General features: G+C 45.9%; 1 protein-coding gene across 5 annotated transcripts in view; it reads left to right on the top strand.

Annotated features, from left to right (window-relative positions):
- The window catches only part of WDR60 (WD repeat domain 60), an 88,013-nt gene that overhangs the window by 9,588 nt on the left and 52,976 nt on the right, over positions 1-25,449 (top strand). For 3 of the 5 annotated variants that reach the window (XM_032394322.1, XM_032394323.1, XM_032394324.1), the window contains exons 4-17: positions 2,497-2,588; positions 4,574-4,882; positions 6,533-6,597; positions 7,853-7,907; positions 10,477-10,542; positions 12,736-12,813; positions 13,379-13,562; positions 14,658-14,760; positions 16,789-16,918; positions 18,818-18,929; positions 19,696-19,784; positions 21,018-21,147; positions 23,557-23,729; positions 24,562-24,724. In XM_032394322.1, coding sequence (XP_032250213.1) covers positions 2,497-2,588; positions 4,574-4,882; positions 6,533-6,597; positions 7,853-7,907; positions 10,477-10,542; positions 12,736-12,813; positions 13,379-13,562; positions 14,658-14,760; positions 16,789-16,918; positions 18,818-18,929; positions 19,696-19,784; positions 21,018-21,147; positions 23,557-23,729; positions 24,562-24,724 — 1,749 coding nt within the window. Of the gene's footprint in view, positions 1-2,496; positions 2,589-4,573; positions 4,883-6,532; positions 6,598-7,852; positions 7,908-10,476; positions 10,543-12,735; positions 12,814-13,378; positions 13,596-14,657; positions 14,761-16,788; positions 16,919-18,817; positions 18,930-19,695; positions 19,785-21,017; positions 21,148-23,556; positions 23,730-24,561; positions 24,725-25,449 lie in introns of those variants that run through there. The other 2 variants (XM_032394325.1, XM_032394326.1) reach the window with 2 other exon arrangements.

Genomic DNA, 25,449 nt, shown 5'->3' with positions numbered 1-25,449 from the left:
GCACTGCGTGGCTGGTGGCTGCATGTGTCCCCGTGGAACCTTTGCAGCTGGTGCAGCTCCATATTCCCCTGAGGCACTGCGTGGCTGGTGGCTGCATCTTGTCTGTATTTCTCCATAAAAGAGCTTAGTGCTCAGGGCATTTCCCTCTCTTGCAGTGCTCACTCATCATTGTATTTTCTCTCATGATTTTCATAAATGTCTTAGCTTGACCTTGAAGGTGTAGGCCTCTGTTGTGTGTGTGTATAGGTATGTATGTACTTTTCACTGTTTTTTTTTTTTTGACATTTTAAAAACTCATTTCAGTGAATGAAAGGAGTAACAGTTTTCTCAATATTTGCTACAGTTTTACTATTAAGGCACATTTTAGACTACCTGACTGAAGCTCAATCCACATTGTACGTATCTGAAAATAATGCTCTTTAATTAGAAGAATTCCCCGAAAGTGTCAGTTTTATTCTAAGCAAGATTTAAATATTTTTATCTAATTCCCAGGAATTCTAAGATAAATGTGCATACTTCCCCCCCATGTAAGTTTCGTCATTTTTTTACTGTACAAATAGTATATGTTTTCCTAAAAAATTCTAACTAGCTAATGTAAACAAAAAGGAATATATTTAAAGAATACATAGTAATTCTTAGATTTGTCAGGAAGGCTTGAGGTCCTGGTTATGAACAGGACGGAAACCAAGGCCCCTTGTTCATGTTCCCTATTACTACTGTTGCCTTCTGCTCCTGAGGCCGCCGCCTGGGTCTGCACAGAGCCCAGAAGCAGGGCACCTCCTGGAGTGTGAGCGTGTATTTTTGTTGGGTGAAGTGTACTTAGGGGTGGGATTATGGGTTAATGGGGTCACCACTCAGCATGTTTAACAGCAACTACCTTACTCTCCATTCCTCTTTTTAGGGTTATTATATTGATGTTCTTGGTATGTATTTCTAATCAAATCTTTTTGGTTCTCAGATCTTTTTTGGTTGCTACCTGATCTTGTTTTTTCGATGCATTATTGGTATGAATAATTGTGCAGTTAGACTCTTTGACAGTCCTTCCCCTTCCATGGCTATTTATGTGCCTCTTCCCATCTCCTGTGAGCCTCCCCTTCTGTGAGGCGCGTGATCTTTGCACTACGTCTGTAGCCGCTCTCTCCCCTGTGACCGCACCCTTTCTCATGATTGTAAATACTAGTCATCTGTTCTTGATTTCCAAGTTTTGGTTCCCAGCTAGGTTTCGTCCCTGAATTCTGGGCTTTGAATTCTTGTCCTTTGGTGTCTGGTAGACATTGCAACTTAGTGGGTCTGAACTGGGCTTCTGAAATCCCCGCAAATCCTGTTTCCCCAAAGCCTTACCCATGTCAGTTGATGGCAGCCGCATCCTTCCCTTCCTCAAGTCAGAAAACCTGGGAGTCACTCGGACCCCAGTCTTTCTCCTGCAGTCTCCTGGAACCTGGCCCTTCGCTCCCTGACACTCCTGTGTCCCCCAGCCCCGCTGTTTTGATCTCTTGTATCCCAGGCTCCCAGAATAGCAGTCAGTGCTCCACAAGCACGTTCTAAATGAACTTTGTTTCAGTGATCTCTGTTTAGTTTTGTCCTCATCTTTTAAATTATTGATTCTCTTAATTTTAAGCCTAATGACTTTTTTTTTTTTTGTCTGTGCAGATTCAAAAGTGAATCTCTATGAAAGGGGGGAAATTGGAGGGGGAGACGAACCATGAGAGACGATGGACTCTGAGAAACAAACTGAGGGTTCTAGAGGGGAGGGGGGCAGGGGGGTGGGTTAGCCTGGTGATGGGTATTAAAGAGGGCACGTTCTGCATGGAGCACTGGGTGTTATACGCAAACAGTGAATCATGGAACACTACATCTAAAACTAATGATGTAATGTATGGTGATTAAAATAACAATAAAAAAATTAAAAAAAAATTTTTAAAAAAGTGAATCTAATTTCACTCTCAGGGAGAGATCTCAAATGGTGGGGAGGGGTGTGAGCCAGCAGGTGGGCCGCACGTTGCCTCCTTATCACAGGGGCCTCCTGCATCCGCTGTGCCCTCGGCAGTGGGCCCTAGGAGGCTGTGGGGCTGTGTAGTTCCCCTGTCGTCCCCGAGGCAGGCATTTTTTCTTTGCCTCCGAGCACTTGGTGACTGGGCCAGTTTTTCATAGTGGGCTGGGCTCTGCTTCCCTGGGCACCTCGGTCAGTGGCCAGGAACTCGGATGGCGTGTGTGTGGGCTACTGCCCCTCTTGAGTTTCCAGGGGGTCAGTCTGATCTTTTCCAGATTGCTTCAGTTGCCATTGCAGTCTCCCTCCTTAGCCCATTTTAAGTTTAGATTCTAGGACTTCTCATGCTTGATATTGAAGGATGTGTTTTAATTGAAGAATATGTTTTCATATGTGTTAACATATACTACATAATGATGCAACATGTACAGTAAAGAGTGCAGCAAGATGTTAGGTCATTCTGATGTGCTGACGTTTGGGAATGTCAAAAATATGTTCTATTTTTGTAGTAAGCAAAGTGAGAACGGAAGAGAAGGAGAGGAGAGATGAAGACCCTGAGAGGAGGGACGAAGAGAGAGAAAGACGATACAGAGAAAGAAAGGTACGTGGGCAAACCCAGAAGGGGCCTCCAGAGTCTGCTGAGCACAGCCTGCTCATGCATTGTTAGTAGAAGCGTTTCTGGAAAGTGCTGTCGCACAGGACGCAAGCTCTGAGGACGTTCTCAGCCGCTTTTCCTTACACGTGTGTTGTTTTCTTTCCAGGAGAAATACATGGTGATTTTGGAAAATTTAGAAAATACAAATAAATAGTAAGAAGAAAATAAAAACAAATTCCACCCCAAGACGATTATTGATAATATTTAAGTATATATCCTAACAGAGTAGATTTACATATGCATTTGTGTATATATACATATATGTTTTCTTAAATTGGATTTTTACTCTCTTATGAACTTTAAACTGGATACACTTGGAACATTTTTCTAAGTCATATTTCTATATAATATTAATGGCTGTACAATATAATGATATGGGTGTGTCAATTTTCTTGATACATCTGCTTTTTTTTTTGGACACTTAGGTTGCTTCTGAATTTTTTTTATTATAAAGACATCCATGGGGTAAAGTTTTTGCATTTATTCATAATTATTTTCCTATGATTAATTTCTGGAAATGAACTTGCTAGATGAAAGTAAATATAAACTTAACCCATTTGCTGTACAGAAAAGCTGTAATTACTTATATCATCAGAGTGTAATTCCCCATGTCCAAAGCAGCAACTGGGCATGATCACAATTTTTAATCTTTGCTAATTTGATTCAGAACAAAGGAACACTTCTGAACATTTTATGAAAGGGTTTACTGCCCTGTTGTTAGTTATCCCCTCTGCATGTTTGCTTACTTTCCTAATGGAGCATTTATTCTAAGAGTACTTTAAAGATGAACTCCCTGCTAGTTATTTCTGTTTCCATTTCTGTTTTGAATTTTGTTTGTGGGATCTTTGTTTTTTTTAGTAAGTTTAAAGTTATGAGATAGTCAGGTCTGTCTTTCCTTGTTTTGGTTGTTGATGTAAGGCTCGGAGAGCCTTTTCCCCACACCAGGATTACATAAGTAGTCACCTGTATTTTGTTCTAGGTCCTTATAATTTTTTTAACACTTAAATCTTTAATCCCCGTAGAATTGATTTTGGTGATAGGTATGTGGTAGTAACCTAGCTTTACGACTGAGGAGTTGGGTCATGGAGCTTGCCAGCACGTTTTTCTTTAGGAAGGTTATCCTGGCAGAGATGAGCAGAGTGGGTGGGAATGGGGTGAAGGAGAGGAGTCAGGAGGCTGCTGGGCAGCCACAGGGGGGGTGGCGGGAGTGGGATCCATGGGGACTGAGCCGGGAAGGAGGTAAGGGCCCTGTGGCTGGAGGGCGAGCAGTGACCCACTGTTGGGTGTAAGTAGAGGAGGCCCTCGGTGGGAGGAAAGGGCAGTTCCATTTGGGGTTCAGTTGAGACATACTGATGATGCTCCCAAAACTGAGTCTGAGCCAAAAATATGACATGTCAGCAGCATGTTGTGCAAAGAGCTGTGTGTCACCATGTGATGGATGTCACCAGTTATTACTGAGCACCCACAGTGCTTTTGGGAATGAGAGATGACTGCACAGTGATGCCTGGTTTTAGGAATCTCCCTGTGGGGGAGCAGACGCGTGAACTGCCAAGGACAGAGGCTGGTAGGGCGCGTGGTGCTCTGCTCACAGAGGTTACACATCTCACAGGAGGGACTGGGGTTGGTGGAGTGCAGGACGCATTCATAGCTGGGGAGAAGGTGACAGGAGTGACAAGGACAGGCTGTAGAGGAGGGGGGCATACTTGCCATGCTGAGAAGTTTGCACGTGGTTTTCCGTATCAGGGTGAAGGCAGGAGTGCGATGCTGCCACTACCCTGTGGGTTGTGTGGCCAGCAGCGGGTTTTTCTTTCTGGAAGCACATCTTTAGAGTCAGGGTCGAGGATTGAGGGCAGTGCAGCTTCATGCATGTGTGAAGCATGGCAGCCCACGTTTCGTATGCTCATGCGTTCTTCAATCTGTCCCATTCAAAGCTGCAGTACGGTGACAGTAAAGACAATCCTCTTACGTACTGGCTGTATAAAGAAGAAGGCGAAAGGAGACACAAGAAGCAGAAAGAACCAGATCGAGAAAGGAAACATGGAGAAAAAAGCAGCACAAGGGAAAAAAGAGAAAAGTATCCAAAACAAAAAAGTAACTCCTTCTCTGACAAGGAGGGGGAAGAAAGACACAAGGAAAAGCGACACAAGGAAGGTTTTCATTTTGATGAAGAGAGGCGCCAAAGTAACACGGATAAAAAAGAGAGGTTGTCGAGAGAAGATCTTAAGAAAAAGGAGTCCAAGGTACCATTTCTGATGCTTCCTAGCCTCTGTAGTCATCCTAAGACTGGCACTCTTATTAGAGAAGAATTTTATCTCTCTGTAGCCAGAGGATAAGACTTGTCTTCGTAAAAACATAATTCAAGTCTGTGTAATGTGATCAATATAGAGAAATTGCTGATATAGTAGGAAATATGAAGTCATTTTCTGATTATATTGTGAATGTACTTTATTTTTTTTTAATTTTATTACGTTAGTCACCATACAATACATCATTAGTTTTGATGTGGTGATCCACGATCCATTCTTTTCATGTAACACCCAGTGCTCCATGCAGTACGTGCCCTCCTTAATACCCATCACCGGGCTAACCAATCCCCCCTCCCCCCTCCCCTCTAAAACCCTGTTTGTCTCTCAGAGTCTATAGTCTCTCATGGTTCATCTCTCCCTCCGATTTCCCCCCTTCATTTTTCCCTTCCTTCTCCTAATATCCTCCATGCTATTCCTTATGTTCCACAGATGAGTGAAACCATATGATAATTGACTTTCTCTGCTTGACTTATTTCACTTAGCATAATCAAGTCAAAAAATGGGCAGAAGACATGAACAGACACTTCTCCAAAGAAGACGTACAAATGGCCAATAGACACATGAAAAAAATGTTCATCATCATTAGCCATCAGGGAAATTCAGGTCAAAACCACATTGAGATACCACCTTACACCAGTTAGAATGGCAAAAATGGACAGGGAAAGAAACAACAAATGCTGGAGAGGTTGTGGAGAAAGGGGAACCCTCTTCCACTATTGATGGGAATGCAAGTTGGTACAGCCACTTTAGAAAACAGTGTGGAAGTTCCTCAAAAATTTAAAAATAGAGCTACCCTATGACCCAGCAATTGCACTACTGGGTATTTACCCCAAAGACATAGATGTAGTGAAAAGAAGGGCCATATTTTTAACTGTTTTTAAGGCTTTTGGTACACGTTGTGTATTGCCCTCCGGACTTTCTTGGTGGGTCATTTAGTCCTGCCTTTGCTCTGCACTCTTCATCTTCATGGATCCGTCCCCAGGTCTGTGAGCCCTCTCTGCCCTAGGGAGCACTCGCCCTGGTCCCCTGGGGTCTTCACCTGTCACATTCCAGCCTCATGCCCTTCCCTCTAGGCCATGCTTCTAGCCAGTCCTTACTCAACAGATGCCTCTTTCTTTAAACCACCTACCTGGATTTCTTGGCTTGCAATCTGATGGTTTTAATTTTATTTTTACAAATTCACTTGATTTGAGAGAATTATAGAAGTAGAATTTATAAAGCAGTTGTTTAAATTTTCTTTTCTATAGGTGGATGGATCTATGAAATAGCCACGTTATGTTTGAAAGTTCATAATTTTAAAGCAGTGTAAGGAACTAGTCAGGTTTATCTGAAAGTAATGTGAAATTGATAAGTAGAAATGTCTTTTACGTACTGAGATAACGTATAATCATCTTTTAGTATACCTTTACTCATCTTCCTTGCATTAATGATGTAATCGGCTGAAGGTAGCTGGTCAAAACAGTTACACCTGTGGTGTCGATGCTTTTGTTAAATCTGGAGCCCATGCTTGTTGTACAGAGTTTACAATTACAGTGACTTCATTATGTTATGCTAATGAGCGTCATGGAATTTTTTGTTTCATAGAACAGTGAGCACCGAAACCGGGGTGCAAGTTCAAGGAGAGATCCCACCGGCAGCCGGGAAGGAACGTGCGTTCTCTGGTGACTCTTGTGTGCCCCGTGCTTCTCGTAGAATGTTTGAACATGAGTCTTTCTTATGGGGCCTGATTATAGCCAGTAAATGAGAGTGAATTATAGATACACTTCATTTACTCTTGGTACAGCCCCTCCAAATTATATTCTAGGTGCACCTGAGGAGCTTGGAACTTGTTATAAATTCTTAGTCCTATTTTGCTTGTTTTATATTTGCTCACACAAACTTGGAGATCAGTACTCACTTTGGGGTGTGAGTGTGTGAGAGGTGGTTCCAGCCCTGCAGCACTCGATACCTGGAGAGGGCAGGGTTTCTGCAGGTGGGCTCCCACCCCTTTCACTGCCACCGGTGCCCAGACCAGTCAGGGTGTGGACAGCAGATGAAGTCTGTCTAGCCACAGCCAGGGCATGGACGACAGCCTGCTGGAACGGCACGTCTGCCTCTCCTGGGCGTGTTGGGAAGCCCCCCAGAGCCCTTTCTCTGCTGGTAAAAGTCTAGTAACAGTACCTGTTTTGTGTGGGTTTTGTGAAGATCACAGATTAGAGTTTGTGTGTAAAATCTCATTTTGTACATAAGCTCTAGATTTCTTTTTTAAGTTTTTATTTAAATTCCAGTGTAGTTCACATACAGTGTAATGTTAGTATGAGGGGTACAGTGTAGTGATTCAGCACGTCCGTGCACCACCCGGTGCTCATCCCCAGCCTGTTTCCCCCGTTCCCCACCCCGCACCCCTCTGGTCACCAGCAGTGTGTTCTCTAGAGGTAAGAGTCTGTTTCTTGGTTTGCCTCTCTTTTTTCCCCCTTTCCTCATTTGTTTCAATTCTTAAAGTCCACATATGAGTGAGCTCATATGGTATTTGTCTTTCTCTGACTGACTTATTTCACTTAGCAGAATACTCCCTCGCTCCCATCCATGTTCTTGCAAATGGCAGGATCTCATTCTTTTTTTGGGATTGCCTAATAAAATTACAGGAGTGTTCTAGAACTCTCATAAGGATAGAGAGTCATACACACATACAACTTTGTCAAAACACATAGTTTCTTCTCTCTGCTGAGGCTGTTTTCTTTCTTGGATTGCTGCTGAAATACCAACAGTGTAGGAAGACTTTAGTGTCCACAGTTGTAACGAGACATGCTTCAGACATGTGATGGGACATACCAGATACCGATAAGAGCCTTCGCGGAGGTGAAAAATGCTTTATGTCTCAAGTCTTTGTTTAAAATTAATTTTGAATTTGATCATACTTTCTAGGTATGCAGAGGATTTAGTAAGAAATAATGGAAAAGATAAAGACTCAAGAAGGAAGGTAAGACACTTATGTTGACTTTATTTTGCAGCAAGATTAGCCGTGAGTCTCAGTTTGTGATGCCCTGGAAAGCAGAGCCTGACACAGGCCTTGCCCGCAGATGGGTTGATCTGAGTGGTAATTCCAGGAGGACATAGTGGACACGTTTAGATTAAAAAACTCAAATAGATTGAAAGTAGACAAAGCACCAGATAAAGCGTCACGTGGCACCTGGTGTCAGAGCTGGAGTGGCTGTGCTCGTGTCAGCAGGATCGACTGAGACAGAAGGTTAGTGAAGCGGAGGACCTTCCTGGTGATGATCAGCTCGCAGGGAGAGGTCACAGTTACAAATGAGCACGTACCTAACAGAGGAGCCTCAAAATTCAGAATTGAAGGGAGGAATGGAGGGTGCCCCCTTTGACTGGGGGGTAGAGCGACAGCATTTCATGGCAGCACATCGTGCCCCTTGGGGGAAGGGACAGGCTCCTGGAGACAGGAACCCCCACAGCTGTCTCCGGAAGAGGTCTGCAGTCTGGCAGGTGAGCACACTAGCTCAGGGTTAGTCCTCCCGCAGGGAGGCCCAGGCTCCGGGGACCTCGCAGGCAAGTTCTGTCCCACGTTTGTTACCAACACCAGCACACCACGCATGGTCCTGCCCTCCCGTGTGACTGTCTCCTGCACGTGGAGGGCGATTCCCGGTCTTTGTGTTTCTTACCATCATTGCACTTACCATCAGAATAGTCTTCATAGCGAATATTTAGTTTAAACTATAAAGTGGTCGGCGCTGGGGGCTTAATTATCATCCAGCCATTTTCCTGGTTTGTTGTTTTTTATCATGGGTAATATGGCAAGCAGATTTGTGTCATTATTTCTGAAGAATAATTTTTCCTGTCACTTTCTTTGGTAGTTATCTGAAACCCATGACCCTGAGATAATCATCTGTAACGTTTTGTACCATATTTTTGTGTATCTCTCTATTCCATATGCATACACAGAAACACATGGAATTTTACATAAATTAGATCGCAGGGCATATGTTATTTTGATGTGGGTATGTTTTATTCATTCAGTTTTGGGGAGTGGTTGGATCACTGACCATCTAGCTAAAGCCATACCTAAGGACAAAAGTTAGCCTTACAACAACTTCTTCCCAGGTAATCTTTTTCCTATATAGTCTTTTATACTTGTATATTAATATATATATTTGGGAGTTGGGGATGCCTTTTTTCTGTTTTGCACACGCACTCCAACCCCCCATGCAGCATCCTGTTTTTCCCAATTTATTGTTCGAGTGATGCAGATCTGCCTCACAGTTTTTGTGGATAAATTCTTGAACTGGAGTTGTTGGATGAAAATATATAGATTTTATAGTGTTTTCCTTATGTCTCCCAATTCTAATGAGCTCTAGATTAGCACTGTTCACTAGAGTTATAATGTCAGCCACATTTATAATTATAAATTCTCTAGTAGTCATATTAAAAAAGCAAAAAGAAACAAAATTCATTTTAATAACATGTTATATAATCCAGTATTTCTGGAATACTATTATTCTTTCAACATGTGATCAATATAAAAATTATCAATAAGGTATTTCATTCTTTTTTTTGCCAGCCAAGCAATATTTGTGATATATTTTTCCCCTGAAGCGTTCTTGAAGGTACTTGACATCTCATTTTGGCTTATGATTAGGTCATTTGTTTTATAGCATCAACACTGAGTTTGTCTTGGTTTAATTCTTCAGCATTATGAGAAGCCTACCATACGCCAGAGTAATTTTCTGGATACGTGGAAAGCTCCTTATTCTTGTCATGGTAATATGCCATCCTGTCCCCAGTTTTATGCACTGACCGGTGGGTAGTGATGTCTAGGACTTGTCTCTTCCTCTTGCCAGTGACCACAACAGGAGTGGAAATCAGCGTTTCCCTCACCGGCACAGGGTCACTTTATCTGCCCCTGTCACTAGGAAATAGGTCCACTGGTGCCCCCTCATCTGTGGTTTCGGACACCCGTGGTCAGCAGGGGTCTGGAAGCAGATGGCCCTCCCCTGACGCATCGTCAGAAGGTCAGGCTAGGCTGACGCCTGCGTCACTCACCTCCCTTCATCTCGTCCTGGGGGCATTCTGTCATCTCAGGTCATTACGAGAAGGGTGAGTGCAGGATGGTAAGATATATTGAGAGAGAGAGTCCAGAGTCGCATAACTTTTATTATGGTATATCGTTATAATTGTCCTATTTTATTATTAGTTATTGTTCATCTCTTACACTTTATCATAGGTATGTATGTATAGGGAAAAACGTAGTATGTGCAGGGTTTGGTACCGACCACAGTTTTAGGCCTCTGCTGGGGGGCTTGGCACGCATCCTTGTGGGTAAGGCGGGGGGGAACCACTGTACTGTTGTTATGCCCATTTCTCAGAGGAGAAAACGAGGCACCGAGGTTACTTGCCCTCGGTGATCTTGTTTGTATACCTTGGGGCCAGAACCCCAGTCCTCAGCCACTGAGGGCAGCGCCTCCGTGGGGGGTGGGGTGGGCTCTGGGGTTGCCCTGGAGACCCTCCCCGTGCTGCTGACTGGCTCTGCTGTCTTCCAGCACAGCCGGGAAGAGGGCGCCTCGGCGTGGAAGCTGGCTCAGAGGCACGGGAGAGAAGAAATGGCGGTAAGGAGAGCGCGTCTTTCCGTTTTTGGTGCTCCTATCCAAAGGTGTGGTTTTACTGGTGATTCTTTGCTTTCATAGTACCTGTTTATTAGGGTAATTATTACTCCTTTTAGACCGCAGAGCATAGGTGTGAAGGGGACACTGGAGAGTCCAGGGTGCTGTTGAAGGGCTGGAAGAGTATTGGCTCACTGTGCGTGTGCTTGGACGCCGTGGCCGTCCTCTGTGGGGGCAGCGGAAGGGTTTGCAAAGAGCATGGCAGGGAAGAGGGTCCAGCCAAGTGAATAGCCAGCCTTCTCATCATTGCTCTGTATTTAAATTCGAGAGGGTTGAGGAGAATTGAAGAAACCAACTAGAGACATCTCAAAAGATGTGATTCATTATCAGTGAAACAGAGTCAAGGTAACAGATAATTTTCAGAAATACATGCCAAACTAGGGAGATCAAGGAAATGGCACTATCTCCTTTTAAGGGGAGATCATTGATAACTGAGTACTTCTTTCCAAAGCTGATGAGTAGAAAGCACCATGGTGCTCCACTTAAGGCCCCAGGGAAGGGGTGGTTGAGCTCCTGCTGGTGGCACTTTGTTGTCATCGTCCCTGGCTGGGCTCTAGCTCCACAAAGGGTGATGTGTCAGCCCTTTGGCCCCTGGCAGAGCGCCTGGCACACCCTGGGGTGAAGCGTTTGCCAGCCGAGTGGAGGGATCGCCTTGGACGTGGTGCAGAGCCCCTGCGGGCATGTGTGTCAGGGGTTCAGCAGTGGGAAGCTGCAAGGTTTGCTTAGAACTCCTGCAAAAACACAGCATTTGCTTTTGTTTCTCTTATCACTTAGCAGGTGTCCTGTCTGTCGGTGCAGTAAATGTGGTGTGCGTTGTTCACTAATGCCCAGTGACTTTGTATGACAGTGTGCCAAAAAGGATCTTTTTTAGGGGGCAGTTTTTCCTATACAGTATCTGTATAAAATAACTCTTCCCCACCCCCAGGCAATGAGGTGTCCTTAGTGATCCTGTCAGTCCTGTGGCATACAAGAATGTACCTATTTAGAAAGTCAGACCAGGTAGCCACTTAGGGGAACAGCTGGGTTGTGGCATCAAGCATTGGTTTTGGGCATTGTTTCCTGCACAGCACTGCACTGGGTTCTAGAGATGAAAGATGCACTTCCAGGTGGCAGACTGTGCACTGGGCGCTCCCCGAGCTCGGTCCTCTCCTGGATGCCCCCGTCTTCTCTTCGCACTCACCACAGTCTCGCCCTAGGCCCCTCTCCCTCCTCTGTGCCTGTTTTGGTGGAGCTGCTGACATCCATCCCGTTTTTGCCCCTGAGGACTCGGGGTCATTTTTTACCCTAAAGCCAGGCCACTGTCATCCTGCCCCTTTGCCCCACAGGCCCATGCTGGTGCCAGAGTTCCCCTTTACTGTTTCCCCTCCAGAGTAAGAACCAGAGCCCTGGTGAACGTGGGGTGTGTGGGGGCCGTCCGGCAGGGGCGTGAAAGCAGGTGTGGTGCAGTCATGTTTCTTTCTGAAGAAGGATGTCTCTGAACTTGAGTGAATGAGAGGGGACATGGCCGGGATGGGGGTGCTGGGCTGAGGATGATGGTGGGGGAGGGTCGGGGCCTGGGGGGCCTCCTGTGACGTGGAAGAGCAGATGTGGATAAGAAGAGAAACAGCTTTCGGAGGGAAAATACGAGTTTTCTAAACATCTGTTTCATTTCTGCTACCCTCTTATCCTGGAAACCTGGAATATGTTTCTACTCAGTTTTCTGGGTACCTAGACCAGGATGGCTTTGGGATGACGTGTGCAGCCTCCCCATACGTCCAGAGCCTGACGGAGCACCCCTCCTCCTGTGTTTGTTCCCCGGCCCGGAGTGCTGGAGTGATGGGGCAGGGGTGCTCTGATTCTGAGGGGCCAGGATCTGCGCAGCTCGTGTGCTGCCCAGGGAAGAGGAGGGAGCCGCAGCACCACCTCATCAGAGTCGTGGTGGTTTCTCAGAAAGGATGAGTTCATTAACTTTTCCTCTTTACGGTCGTATTACCACTTAGGAAGGTATTTCTTAAAGGATTTGAAGTTGGATTATGTTCGTTTTATAAATACATTTTAAAATTAGCAACATCAAATTAATCTTAACATTTTCCCAACCTATTTGCAAGATTCAAATTTATGATTGAATTTTTTTTTTATGTGTTTGATTTTTACCTCTAGGAAATTGAAAAGGAAGACATTGATTCAGAAAATGCTGGAGCTGATGAATACACAGCTTGCTTTGAAGATGATTTTGAAGTTTGTATAAAAGTTAAAATTTTTCTCGGCTTAAAAATAATTTGTTCTAAAATCTGCTTAATTATATTAACTTAAAAGCTTTTTCTTTTTGTTACTCTTAATACTCTATATCTGTTTGATTTAGGCTTGTTACCAATAAAAAGTGCTATACATCAATGCTTACCACTGTGATGTAATTAAATGATTTTATAATTTAACCTATTAAGTGCACTGCATCCAAACATGTATGTGTATATTGGAAAGAATATCTGTGTGTGTATAGGGCACATATATTCACACACACACACACTGTCACATTCTCAGCACAAAAATGTTAGCACGCTATTGTTACTGACACCTGTCAGTGTGTAAATCTATACAGCATGGGTCATTTTTAGAGAAAAAGGCAGCGGTTTATACAGACCTATAACTCAGGGGCATTGGTGTCCGTTAACTGTAAAAATCTTTCTTGGCCATAATGAGCATTTTGTCTGTTTTAAATTCTAAATTGTATGTTTTGTTCTGTATGTGTGTTCTTTAAAGTCAGTTTGTCTAAAGGTTCCAACACTGTGATTATTGTTTGTAGGATTACGAAGATGACTTTGAGGTTTGTGATGGAGATGATGATAGCTTTAACGAGTTGGAACCAAAAGAGAAAATTGAGGAGCTTCCTCTGGCCAGAAGAAAGGAGATACAGGAAATTCAGAAAGCCATTAATGCAGAAAACGAAAGGATCAGCGAGCTGTCCTGCAGACTGTCTCAGAAGCCAGGTCTGCTGGAGGGTGAGAGGGACTCGAGGACAGGTTCACGCATCCGTCTCTCGGGACGGCTGGCACCCGCGCCTGCAGGGTCCTTGAGTGCGGAGTCCTTCTAACTGGGGGCAGATGCGTGAGCGTCGTGTGCTCCCACAAGGTGCCGTGTGAGGCACTCAGAAGATACTGGCCCAAGCTGCGCATGGCCTCCCTGGTCGGCGCCTGCAGCCTGTGGGCAGCTGTGAGCACAGGTCCTTCCGGGGGCGCTCACACGGGAACCGCCAGTCCTGCGTGTGGCCCTGTTCACTTCTCCCTTGCTGTCAGTTGGCCCGTCTGCAGCGCATGCTCTGTTTTCTGATGCCACTATCTTTGAGTTTCACAAAGGAGAGTGAGCAGGTCGGCGGGGGGCTCAGAGCAGATGCGAGCCTCTGTGGGCGGTGGTGCGGAGCTGAGGGCCGGTTCGGGGAGACAGGTTCAGGAATGTGGCCCGCCAGATGTGTCTCAAGACTTCTTTCCCAGGGATTTCCTGTACGGAATTAGAAATGTGTTCTGCCCAAAAGTTCTTGGCATTGTGCTATGATAAAGTCACTTGTAAGAGTAGAAGTAAATATCTTAAAATCACTTAAAGGGAAAGCTATGACATTCTGGTAAAAAATTAGCATTAAACATAGCACCAAAGGTCAATAGGACAATATTAAAAATATTACTGGATGATATACTACTTTAAATTATCTAGTAAAATAATTAGCAATTAATACAACTAATTATGATTAGTAATTAATATAATAATCCAAATGAAGATTAGGCAGAATGATTATTATCCTCATTTTTTTTTTTAAGTTTTATTTATTTAAGTAATTTCTACACTTCACGTGGGGCTCAAACTCATGAGCTGGAGATCAAGGGTCACCTGTTCCGACCGAGCCAGGCGGGTGCCCCTAGGACCCTCGTATTTTGCGCTTGCTGCGGAGGGGACAGAAGTGAGCTGGCAAGTGCTGATACATAGACTGTTCTCTAGGCTTATAGTGAAACCAGCGTCTCAGAAGCCAGGGGAGCTGTCCCGCTTGAAAGAAATACTTCAGTTTCAGAAAATAGCTTTCTTTTTTTGTATAGATGAAAACAGTTCCCCTGCCAGAGCCCCTGTTTGTGGAATTTTTGTTGATTTTGCGACAGCCTCATGCCGTCAGAAGAGTCGGACTCAGGCCCTCAAGCAAAAGTAGGTGTGTTGGGAACTTGTGAAGGGTATTGTGGAATTTTAATATACTTCAGTATGCTTTAAAAAAATAGAGCTTTTCTTTTATTTTCACTACCGACGTTAAGTATGTTCTTAAATTTGTGCTCCGTGTCTCCGTGTTTCACTATCATGTTAATAGTGAAGTGCACCGATGTCTGCTACTGCTTGGCGTCCAGCGTTTGTGGATTCTGGAGTCACCCCGGGGTCACAGCCCTGCGCTCCCTGAACTGAATGAGCTTGGCCCTCTTTGCGTCTCCGCGTGGGGCTCCCACTCGAGGTGCAGCGAGTGCCGCCTAGTGCTCGCACGCTGGAGAGCTCAGTGTTCCTGTGTCCGTTCTCAGAGGAGGAGGCTGAGCAATTTGTAAGGGTCAAGAGTGCTAACAGCTGGGTGCACGTAGTGTGAGTTTCCCTCTGTGTCCCAGGCACTGTGCTCCCTGTGTGTCAACTACTTCATTCCCTGCAGCCCCATTTTACAGACGAGGAGAGTGAGGCTCAAGTTTGGAGCCCAGGGCTCCCAGATGTCACAGTCCACGCTTATAACTTAGAAATTTATAAAATTAGAAATTTATGAAAGTCAAAGGGTATAGTCTCAAGTAAAGGGTCTATCATATTAAATTCAAGTATGATTTAGGAGTAAATGTAAAAATTAAATGTTTTTTAAAAACCTGTGTTTAAAAGCCATCATTCCATCTAGCTCAAATATGACCTTAGTGGATACTCAGGAAACTTTGCTTAATGAACAAATAAATCATGAATAATAATAAGTTTTCATATAATTTTTGTTGTCCTTATAAAATGTAAGGTAGTAAAGTCAGTTTTTGCCACTATGGCTAGGTTTTTTTGCTTTAACCTCATTTAAGTCTTGGAAACTACATACGGCTTAATGTAATTTTTATAAACTCAGAGATAATCAGAACCACACAGTGTAATGTTTAGGCATATATAGATGTAAGATGAAATTATATTTTACAAAGCAAGGAAATGATAGTTACCAAGTTCTGTATACTGATTGTCACGGGCAGTGGGGGGCCCTATGTGGGCACAGGTCATCCCACGGTTTCTGGTTCTGGGGTTGGGCAGCAGGTCATGGGATGTTACCGTATTATGATACATAAGTGTACGTGTGTTACATGAATTATTTTAGGTCAGAAATTATACTGAATATGGAGGACTGGAGGTACTAATTGGGGAAGATGTGACAGTGGCCAGAGACTAAGGTTATGGAAAGGTGGCAGTTAGTGGGAAAGCCCGAGAATGGCACATAAGGATGGGGAGGGAGCAGATCTCATTTGCGAGCTGCCCAGGTGGTGGAGACCATTCCCCACATGCAGACTGAGCACCAGCTATGTGGAAGTCATAGTAAATGAAAGAAAGCAAACACTCTGGCCAGGCAGAGCTCATGTTCCAGTGGGGGTGATGAACAGTGAATACAGGGCTTGATCCCTGGGCACGCCACATGAGGGTGCCGGGAAGGAAAGAGAGACCAGCTCAGGTGAGTGGAGAAGAACGGTGTGCGAGGCCAGGGGAATCCACGTGCAAGCAGCATCTTGCCGGCCTCGTTGGGTGGGAGGGGCGATGGGCTGTGGTAGGTGCTGCTTGGCCACTTCCTGTCTGGTCATCTCGGAAGAGTGGTCTAAAGGACAGCGTGCACCTGGCCACAGCCCAGGTGACATCACAGAATGTAATCCTTCTGATCAAGACATCAATTCATGAAGTGAAATAATTGCTTTCCATGAAAATTCTAGGCATGCGAATATTATAACTTTATTTTGTGTTCACCTCAGGTGCACGGAATTAGAATAATCAAAAATTTGGTTCATTCTATATTCACATTGCTGGTGCATGCATGACTGTCTTATTATTCACAACTGTTAAATACCTCAGACTCACAGCCACCGGAAAATTCGGTCCTCGACAATTACCCGATCTGATTATAAGGTTTCTTATGCTCTCCCTCTACTTTCCTTTGTATAATATTAACTTTTCTCTTGTTTCCAATTTATTTTAAAGGACACGCAGTACAAAGCTGCTTCGGCTCATTGACTTAGATTTTTCATTCACTTTCTCTCTCTTGGATCTACCGCCAGTAAATGAATATGACATGTATATCAGAAACTTTGGGAAAAAAAACACGAAGCAGGTTAGTATAAGATGCATTAACAAGTAGAGTACAATAAGGTATACCTGTGCTATACTGTATATTGTTCCAGAATGTTAGAGCTTGGGAATGGTGTGGGAAGGATGTAGGCTTGAGGAAAAGGGAACCCCTTCATCATGTGGTGCTCATTACCCTGGAGAGATTGTGCACATGTCCACGGATGCTCCACAGGCTCCTGAGCCCATGTGGAATGGGGCACGCTCCCAAACTTGCAGATGTTTTATTTAAAGTCAAGCAGAGGGGCACCTGGGTGGCTCAGTCGTTAAGTGTCTGCCTTCGGCCCAGGTCATAATCCCAGGGTCCTGGGATCGGGTCCCACATCGGGCTCCCTGCTCAGTGGGGAGCCTGCTTCTCCCTCTGCCCACCGCTCCCCCTGCTTGTGCTCTCGCTCACTCTCTGTCGCCCACACTGTCTCCCTCTAGCAAATAAATAAAATCTTTAAAAAAAAAAAAAAGTCAAGCAGAATGTTATGTTTGGATCCGTTGCCCATCATCCCATCTGTTGCATTCCACCCCCCCCCAAGCCGCCATCCCCGCATGCCTCTCTGTTACCTTGCTTTCCTCCTCTCCTCTACCTGCCCAGTGCTCAGTGTCCACGTCCGTTCCTTAGGTGAATCCCTTCCTCATGGCTTCCGCTGAATTCTCTTTCTTACTCCAGACTTACTCCACACACTTTGTACTCCCCTGTAGTATTGTGAGCATTAGTTTCGTAACTGTCCAACTTCCCAACGAGGTTGTAAAGGTTCTGAACATTTTTCTTCTGTCCCTGATGCTGTGTTCGGTCAATAGGTGCTTGGGTACACTCCGTCTGTAAGACTCTTCCCATGGGAAGAGGGGCGCAGGCAAACCTCAGAAAGCTGACCGATTGGTCTCGGCTTCACAGCTGGCTCCCTCCACCCTTGCGTAGGTTACCTGCTCATCTCAGAGCTATTAGTAACACATTTATCTTTACTGAAGCATGTACCTCTTCGAAATAAAAAAAAGTTGTGTGTGGTTTTGCAAAGACAGAGTATGTTCTGGGAGAATAGGAAGTTGGTGGACTAGGTGGCAGTATTTTCAAACCAAAGCTAAATTGTTTCATCAGGGATGAGGGAGTTTCTGTATTATGTGAATGAGAAGATTTCTGTGGGGATCCGTGTTTGAATAAAGACCGCCAGAAGGAAAGCAGCAAGCACAAAGCAGTGTGTTAAAGCAGAAGGACACTCTGAAGGTGGAGAGGGGGCTAGGTTGGATGTTATTGGGTCTCTCTGGGCTGGGAGGAGCTGTGTCTAATGGAGGTGCTTTCAGTCCTTTGGGAAACTTCTCCTACAGGTTGGGATGGGGAGTTTTTGCCCCTACGGGGTTGAACTGGAACATCCTGGGGCCTTTCTCCTAGGGTCGGACTGTACCCGCAAAGCAGATGCATCCTGTAGAGTCTAGGGGTTACCCTGGGGCAGAGGTGGAGGAGGGCGCGTGCTCCACCCCTGTGGCTCTTGATCCGGCAGCCCCAAGGTCTTGGAAGCCTCAAGGTCAGGATGCTGAGCTCCAGGCTTTTAATGCGTAGCTTTTTAAAATCACTGTCCTCACCTCCAGCTCCTGACTCTATCACTCCCCTTCTGGGACTTAAGACTCTGCCTCAGGGTCTCCTTCCACTTCTGTCCAATTTTTACCTAACAGTTTAATGTGACTTTTTGAAAATACCTTAAAAAATTAAGCCTGTATGTAGCAACATTTAAGACAGAAGCGGTCTTTGCAGGATTGTTATTTCTACCACAACACCTTTGACAAAAGCAAGAAGACTCACTATTAACTTTAAAACTTTTGTTTTTTTCTTTCCAACGATGAGAAATTGCTCTGAAGTTGAGACCCAGTGCTAATTCCAGCATATCTCTCTTTTCTTAAGGCATATGTTCAGTACAATGAAGATAACGTTGACAGAGACATCCAGACTGAAGAGATAGAGACCAGAGGGGTGTGGACCCAGCACCCCGGAGAGGGCACGGCCGTGTCAGGGGGTGAGCAGGTCTTTGCTCTGAGCACTGAGTGCAGTGTCTTGACGTTATTTTTCGTGTTGTGTTTATTACCTTTCCTGTTATTTCTTCTTGTACCATTTCTTCCGGTGTGGTTGTTAGTGTGTGACTGGGGAGACACCCAGTATTCTTCGCAAGAGCAGACTAGCTTTTGGGAACCACTAACATTAGCACTGAGCTAAAGGCCCAGTGTGGGCTTTGACCAGGGTTGATAACACTTTTATTCCTAAACAGAGGGAGAGTCCATATTCCAAACAAGTGCTTTCAAATGGGCCTGTTCTCATTAATAGAGAATTTCATATACGATGTTCGGTTTCCAGACATGTTGTCTGAGTGTTAGGTGGAAGGCCCAGAGAATGCACGGTGCCATGCTTGATGCCGGTCGCCTTCCTAGTTGATTTTTACTCACAGGACTTACCCTGTGTGGCTGGGGCCCTACTGCTCCCTTTCCTCAGGTGAGCCTCCTCCTAAGAAAAGAAGATACCCAAACCTAACACTTACAAAGTGATTAAATTGATGCCTTTAACTATTTCCCGTAGTGCATGTAAGTAGGATTCTGTGTACAGACTTTCTATAAAACAAGGTGCAGTTGTTCTTGAAAAAATCGTGGTAGATCTAGAGAACACAACGTAAAATTCTCTGACTTTTCCTTCCAGGGAAAAGTTTGTAACAACTCTTTGAATCCTAAGGTGTGTTAAGACATGAAGTTTAGGGTCCACTTGGTTGGTTCAGTGCAGCCTGCTCTCTTTAGGGAGCAGGAGTGGAGATCCCTGTGATGTGGCCGCTGCACCGAAGGTCGACACGCCCAGGCTGTCCAGCTTCCTCCGGGCGGCGTGCCAGGTACGTGCTCACCAGGCCCCCATGCGACGTGTGTCCCGCAAGGCTGGCTGTGTACTTGGAGTGTGTACTTTAATACCAGTTGCTTATATTGTAACATAAACATAGACTAAAAAACAGACCTACTACATTGTGAAGGCAGGCGTACACTAGGCTATTCGAAATTAATAAATTCATGACTTTTAACTGACTGTGGAAATTTACAAAATACATAACAAAGATGATGGGAATGGTCTGTTGAACCCCATGTACACTGCTGGTTATCACCTCATGGCTGATGGCCTCACCCCACGTCCACCTCCAGCTATTTGTGAACACTCAGCCCCTCCACGTTTCAGTGTGAGTCTCTCAAAAGGACCCTTAAAACTATTGAGAGTGAAGTCGCTCACGTGCCCTCAGTTGTCTCCCGTGTCTTTATGGGAGTGGCCAGTGTGGTAAACATGGGCTCTGACGTGTGGGTTTGGAGTCAGCCTGTTTCCCCGTCTGTATTCTGGACACATGGTGGTTCCTTCCTCCCTGTGCTGTGTTAGGAGAGAGTCTGTGCTTTATGATATAGGTCATACTTTCACATAATTTTAAACTTAATCGGCTTCTCTTTTAGGGTCAGTTCATGGGGAGCTACGAGGAGAGAGCCCTTGGGTACAGGGTGAGGAGAAGGGAGGTTGGGCTGGAGTAGGAATGAGTGAGGCTACAGTGGGCCTGGTTGGGTCTGGGCTGACTTTAACCTCCTAGCTCTCCTTCATCTTCTGCAGCCCAACCTCCCACGCTGGTCCCATTTCTGCGGTGGATGTTTCTCCTGGTTCTGCCGTGTGTCCCCTTACCCATCGTCACCCTAAACATGACCCTGTGAGAGCCATTCCAGGACCTACTGCTCGTTCTGTCCTCACTGTGGCCCCATGAGAAAGACAGTGGTGTATATGCCCTGACGTATTTTTATGCCCCTTCTTTAGTCAGGAAAACTGGGTGGTCCGCTGTTTTCCTCCTCCTGTTGTTTTTAGAAAAGTGTTTAAATAATGACTCTCCTGTGGAGTTTATGTTAATGGAACTCTACCTGTTTGTTTCTATTATTGTGCAGAGAGAACAATATAATTTTGTTCTGTTCGTTTCTGTGATGTCTTGGAGTTAAGCAGTTATTTTCAGAAATGTGATAGGTAATGATTTCTGTGTTTTGTTTTGTTCTTATAAAAGTGAATATATTTGAAATGCTTATGAAGGACTGCTCACTGTCTTTGAAAGGTGATTGCGGTTTTGCTTGAAGAGGATCGTGTGGGAGCCGAACCCGGCTGGTGCCCCGGGGCACAGGACAGCACCCTGCATATCAGTGAAAACTCCTCTCAGCTGAATACCAGCCTGCCCTTCCTTCAGAGTAAGGGCGAGCCTTGAAGTGTGTTGAAATCTCATAGCAAGCATTTATGTTGAAAGAATGATCTTTACTGTTGCATCTTGTGTTAATGTCATGGGGTTTACTGAATACAGAGCAGAGATTCAGCATCTGCAGAACTCTGAAATGCAAAGTCGGTTTTCTTCTAAAAAGGAAACTGCGTTAGACTCACATGAACACTGGCCCCAGGTGATAGAGGGGGTGAGCCATAATTTAAATGAGTGGAAGCGGAGGTTTTGTGTGTGTGTTTTAAATCCCGTTTCTTCCAGTCCGTTACTTGGGTTTCTCTGGGTTCCTTGGAGTGGGGGCCCCGGGGGGCCGCGTGAGGGGGTGTTCCGTGAACCAGTGTGAGTAGCTGCTCTTCCCGTGGGTCCTCATCCTCAGACCTCAGCTGGTCCCAGAGCACCACGGCTGCGCTGCCGCATACACATGTGACCGTTTAAATCGCTTTAAGCAGAGTGCGTTCACATGGTCAAATGGATGTTTCTTGAGCTGGTCATCTCTTTGCCTTGTTCCAGCTGGTGAGGTAGTCTGCAGTCTGTCCTGGTCTGTGTCGGAAGGAAAGGAAGAGTATTTTTGTTAGTTTCTGAAATAATTTGTTTCTTGTACTGTATGTACAAAGAGACAGTGCACTTATAGAAAGAATAAAAATATATTCAGGGCTTTACCTGACAGTAAATGAAATCCTGTAGTGAGAGCATGCCAGTCTGACAGTATTATGACTGAACTCAGTAAAGGCGTGTTGTGGTACCAGGAGGACCAGAGTCTACAGCTGCCTCGGTCTGCTCCGGGGGCCCAGTGGCCGGCTCGCCCGGCATCCCAGGCCTGTGGGGAGCCCGGTGTTGGTGCCGTTTCCTCTAGATGTTTCTTCTGTCCTGCCTGCTCTCTAGAGATTTATATTCACGTATGTTCCTTTTCATTTACCATGAACAAAAATGGCATTACTAGTTAAAAAAAAAAAAACTCATGTTCTGTGAGAGTTTTCATTTTTAAAAGGTAAGAGTTACTCTATTAGAAAAATAGTAAATCATTGTATCTAGAGTGTTCAAAACCTGCATGTTCACACTCCCACAGCCCACCTCACCCCAAGAAATGGGAGTTAAAGACACACTTTGCTCCAGGAGCTGACGAGTAACACAGCTTACAAAACCGAGGGAGCTTGGGTTATATACATGCATCTAGAATCCTTTGTGAGAAACACATGATGCACGTATGTTCTTACAGGACGGGGCCCTTGGGTGTGGTAGGCATGAGTTCCCCCAATGAACAGTGTGCAGGTTTCTCTCGTTAGTTTGTTTTGTGTTCCAGTAACATGAACTTATTTTTTGAGAGAGAGAGAGAGAGAGAGCGGGGTGGTAGGGAGGGCAGAGGGAGAGAAAGAGAATCTTAAGCAGGTTCCATGCCCAGTGCGGAGCCCGATGTGGGGCTCCATCTCAAGGCCCTGAGATAACGACCTGAGCCAAAACCAAGAGTTGGACACTCAGCCGAGTGAGCCACCTAGGCACCCCTTCAGTGACATGAATTTCGAGGTAACAGAAGGAAAATGAGGTTAGATGACAGGTTATCTGACCAAGTGAGGAGTTGGTCTCACCTGTGGACCTGGGACCTGGTCACATTACACCCCAGTCTGTGCTCTTCACAGATCTGTGCGGTGCCGTCCTCACTGTTCAGACACACACCAAAGAATGATGCGGCCAACGCTGGCCTGCTGTTTCTTTGGGTCGAGTGGACAGAAGTCCTGCCCTCCTGGTGACTGGAAAAGTGAATGTGCAGTGTGTCAGAGGGGTGAGTTCCGAGGAGAGGAAGTGTCAGGGCCGGCGCTCTTGGCTTCTGAGGGAGAAGGCCTCGCTGTGTGGAAACCATAGGCTTCGAGGGGCTCAACGAGGCACGAAAGGGACCCCTTGCGTGGCCTGACTCCAGATCGTGTCCAGGCAACCTGGTTCTCTGAGAGTAGCTTACAGACGAGGCGTGGCCTATGCCGAACATCAGGAAAACCATGAGGCCTGCTTGGGCCTTTTTCAGGAGGAGCAGTGGCCACTTGTTGAAACCCAGACCTCAGGCCCAGGCAGCTCTGAAAGGACTTTATTTCTTCATTAAGGGGAAATTTATTTGAATATTTAAAAAAATATTTATTTGAGAGAGTGAAAGAGAGAGAGAGAATGAGCAGGGGGAAGGGGAAGGGTACAGGGAGAGGGAGAAGCAGGCTCCCCGCTGAGCAGGGAGCCCGATGTGGGGCTCGATCCCAGGACCCTGAGATCATGACCTGAGCCGAAGGCAGACGTTCAACCGACTGAGCCACCCAGGAGCCTTATTTGAATATTCTTGTGTGTTCATTTAACATGGATTCTGGCAAACACTAACATGTAGAAGTACTTCTCTCATTTTTACCCCCAGATCGAGAAGTGTCGTGCTTATGTGCCTCTCAGGTGCGGGGACAGACGGTGGTGTCTGTGCACGGGCCGCCCGGAGCCGCGTTCGCCCCCGCGCTGGACAGCAGATACGTGCTGTGCGTGTGGGATATCTGGCAGCCCTCGGGGCCTCAGAAGGTCCTGATATGTGAGTCGAAGGTACGGCCCCGGGAGAGTCGTAGGCTTCCTGAGAGGAAGGGCAGGCAGTGGGAGGGGCAGGTGCAGGCGGATGGCCATTTCTTTCCCTTCCCGGCCGCCCTCAGCTGTAAGCAGGTGTGATGGGACACATGTACGTGTCTACTGTGACTCTAGAAATTCTTAGTTCAAAGATCAACTCAGACTGAAGAAGTCTGGGGTTATCACAGCCTTATGGGTCCACTGGGGTCGAGTAGGTATCCGTGTCATAAAGATGTTGGCCGGCCTCGGCATGTCTCTGGGACCCTAGAAGTGTCCCTTTTTGGCTTGCAGTATTTGAGTCATGGATATTTTAGGGGTTTCTTAGCGGGCTGGAGGTTTTCAGAGTCCTCTCTTGGGCTTCTCCTAGCCCCTCATTAACAGGTACAGTGGGAGAGTTGTCCTTTTAGGTTTGCTTCCTTTTGGATTGGGAAATACATATGCTCCTTGATCTCAAAGTCACTGATTTTCACCAGGGCGGTTGAGAAGAGTAACTTTTACAGGTTTTGTGGTATAGGATGTAAATAAAATGACAGAGCATGGCGTTGCCGTTCTGGGCCCGGCGACGGGGGTTGAACGGAGGGGTTGTGGTGCACACTCTGTGTGCGCAGCTGTGTGCGAGGCACCTGTGTTTGTGAACGCCAGTCCCGCAGCGGCTCGTCCTCCCTGCTTCCCACTTGGAGCCGACGCTGACTTGCACCTGCTTACTTCCCGGTGGGGGGTTCCCAGGGACAGTGTGGGACATGGGGAGGGTTGGTGCTCCCATGACCATGGCCTCATGTTTTCAGTCTCTGGCTTCCTGTGTGTGTCATTCCAGGTCACATGTTGCTGCTTTAGCCCTTTTAAAGCCTTTTTACTGTTTGCTGGGACAGTGCACGGCTCAGTCGTCGTGTGGGACCTACGAGAAGACTCTAGAATACATCATTATGTGAAGCTGGGCAATTGCTTCTGGACCTTCAGGACAGCAACGTTTTCTACTGGTCAGTGACCCCCACCTGCCCATCCGGTGTCTTTTAGAAAAGTCATCACAGAGTTGAGGAACATCTGCAGCGTCTTTGCATTTATTCCTTCAGATTACCCCAGAGGATGGGGTCTGACCTATGAGCAAAAGAGGCATTTGATGAATAGTAAAATAAAAAATCTACCCAGGTGGTGCTCAGCTCATGGCCAACAATGATTAGAATGCTCTTTCTTGTTAAATTTCTGGATTTCAAATCCTCAGTGAAATAACTTTTAGTTTTAAATTAGCTTAAGGCATATCAGTACATGTGTGTTCCACGGCTTAGTTAACCCCACTAATGCTTGAAATAGACAAAATGATTCACTTCTTGGGGGATGAAAGGACCCTCAACATCTGCACCTGCCAGGATCTTTAATGTGAATCCTTCCTGCCGTTGTAGCCACAATCATGTAGCCACAACCAACCATGGCCACAACCACCCACCACAGCCACAGCAGCCACAACCACAACCACCACCACAACCACAGCAGCCACAACCACAGCAGCCGCCACAACCATCCACCACAACCACAGTAGCCACAACCACCACAAACACAGCAGCCACAACCACAACCACCCACCACAACCACAACAACCACAACCACCACCACAATCACAGCAGCCACAACCACCACCACAACCGCAGCTGCCACAACCACTCACCACAACCACAGCAGCCACAACCACAATCACCACCACAACCAC

Source organism: Phoca vitulina, unplaced genomic scaffold (assembly GCF_004348235.1).
Source record: "Phoca vitulina isolate PV1807 unplaced genomic scaffold, GSC_HSeal_1.0 scaffold80, whole genome shotgun sequence".
In the NCBI taxonomy this organism is placed as follows: Eukaryota; Metazoa; Chordata; class Mammalia; order Carnivora; family Phocidae; genus Phoca; species Phoca vitulina.
Note: the sequence above shows the minus strand (reverse complement) of the source record. Positions and strands in the feature narration are given on the sequence as shown.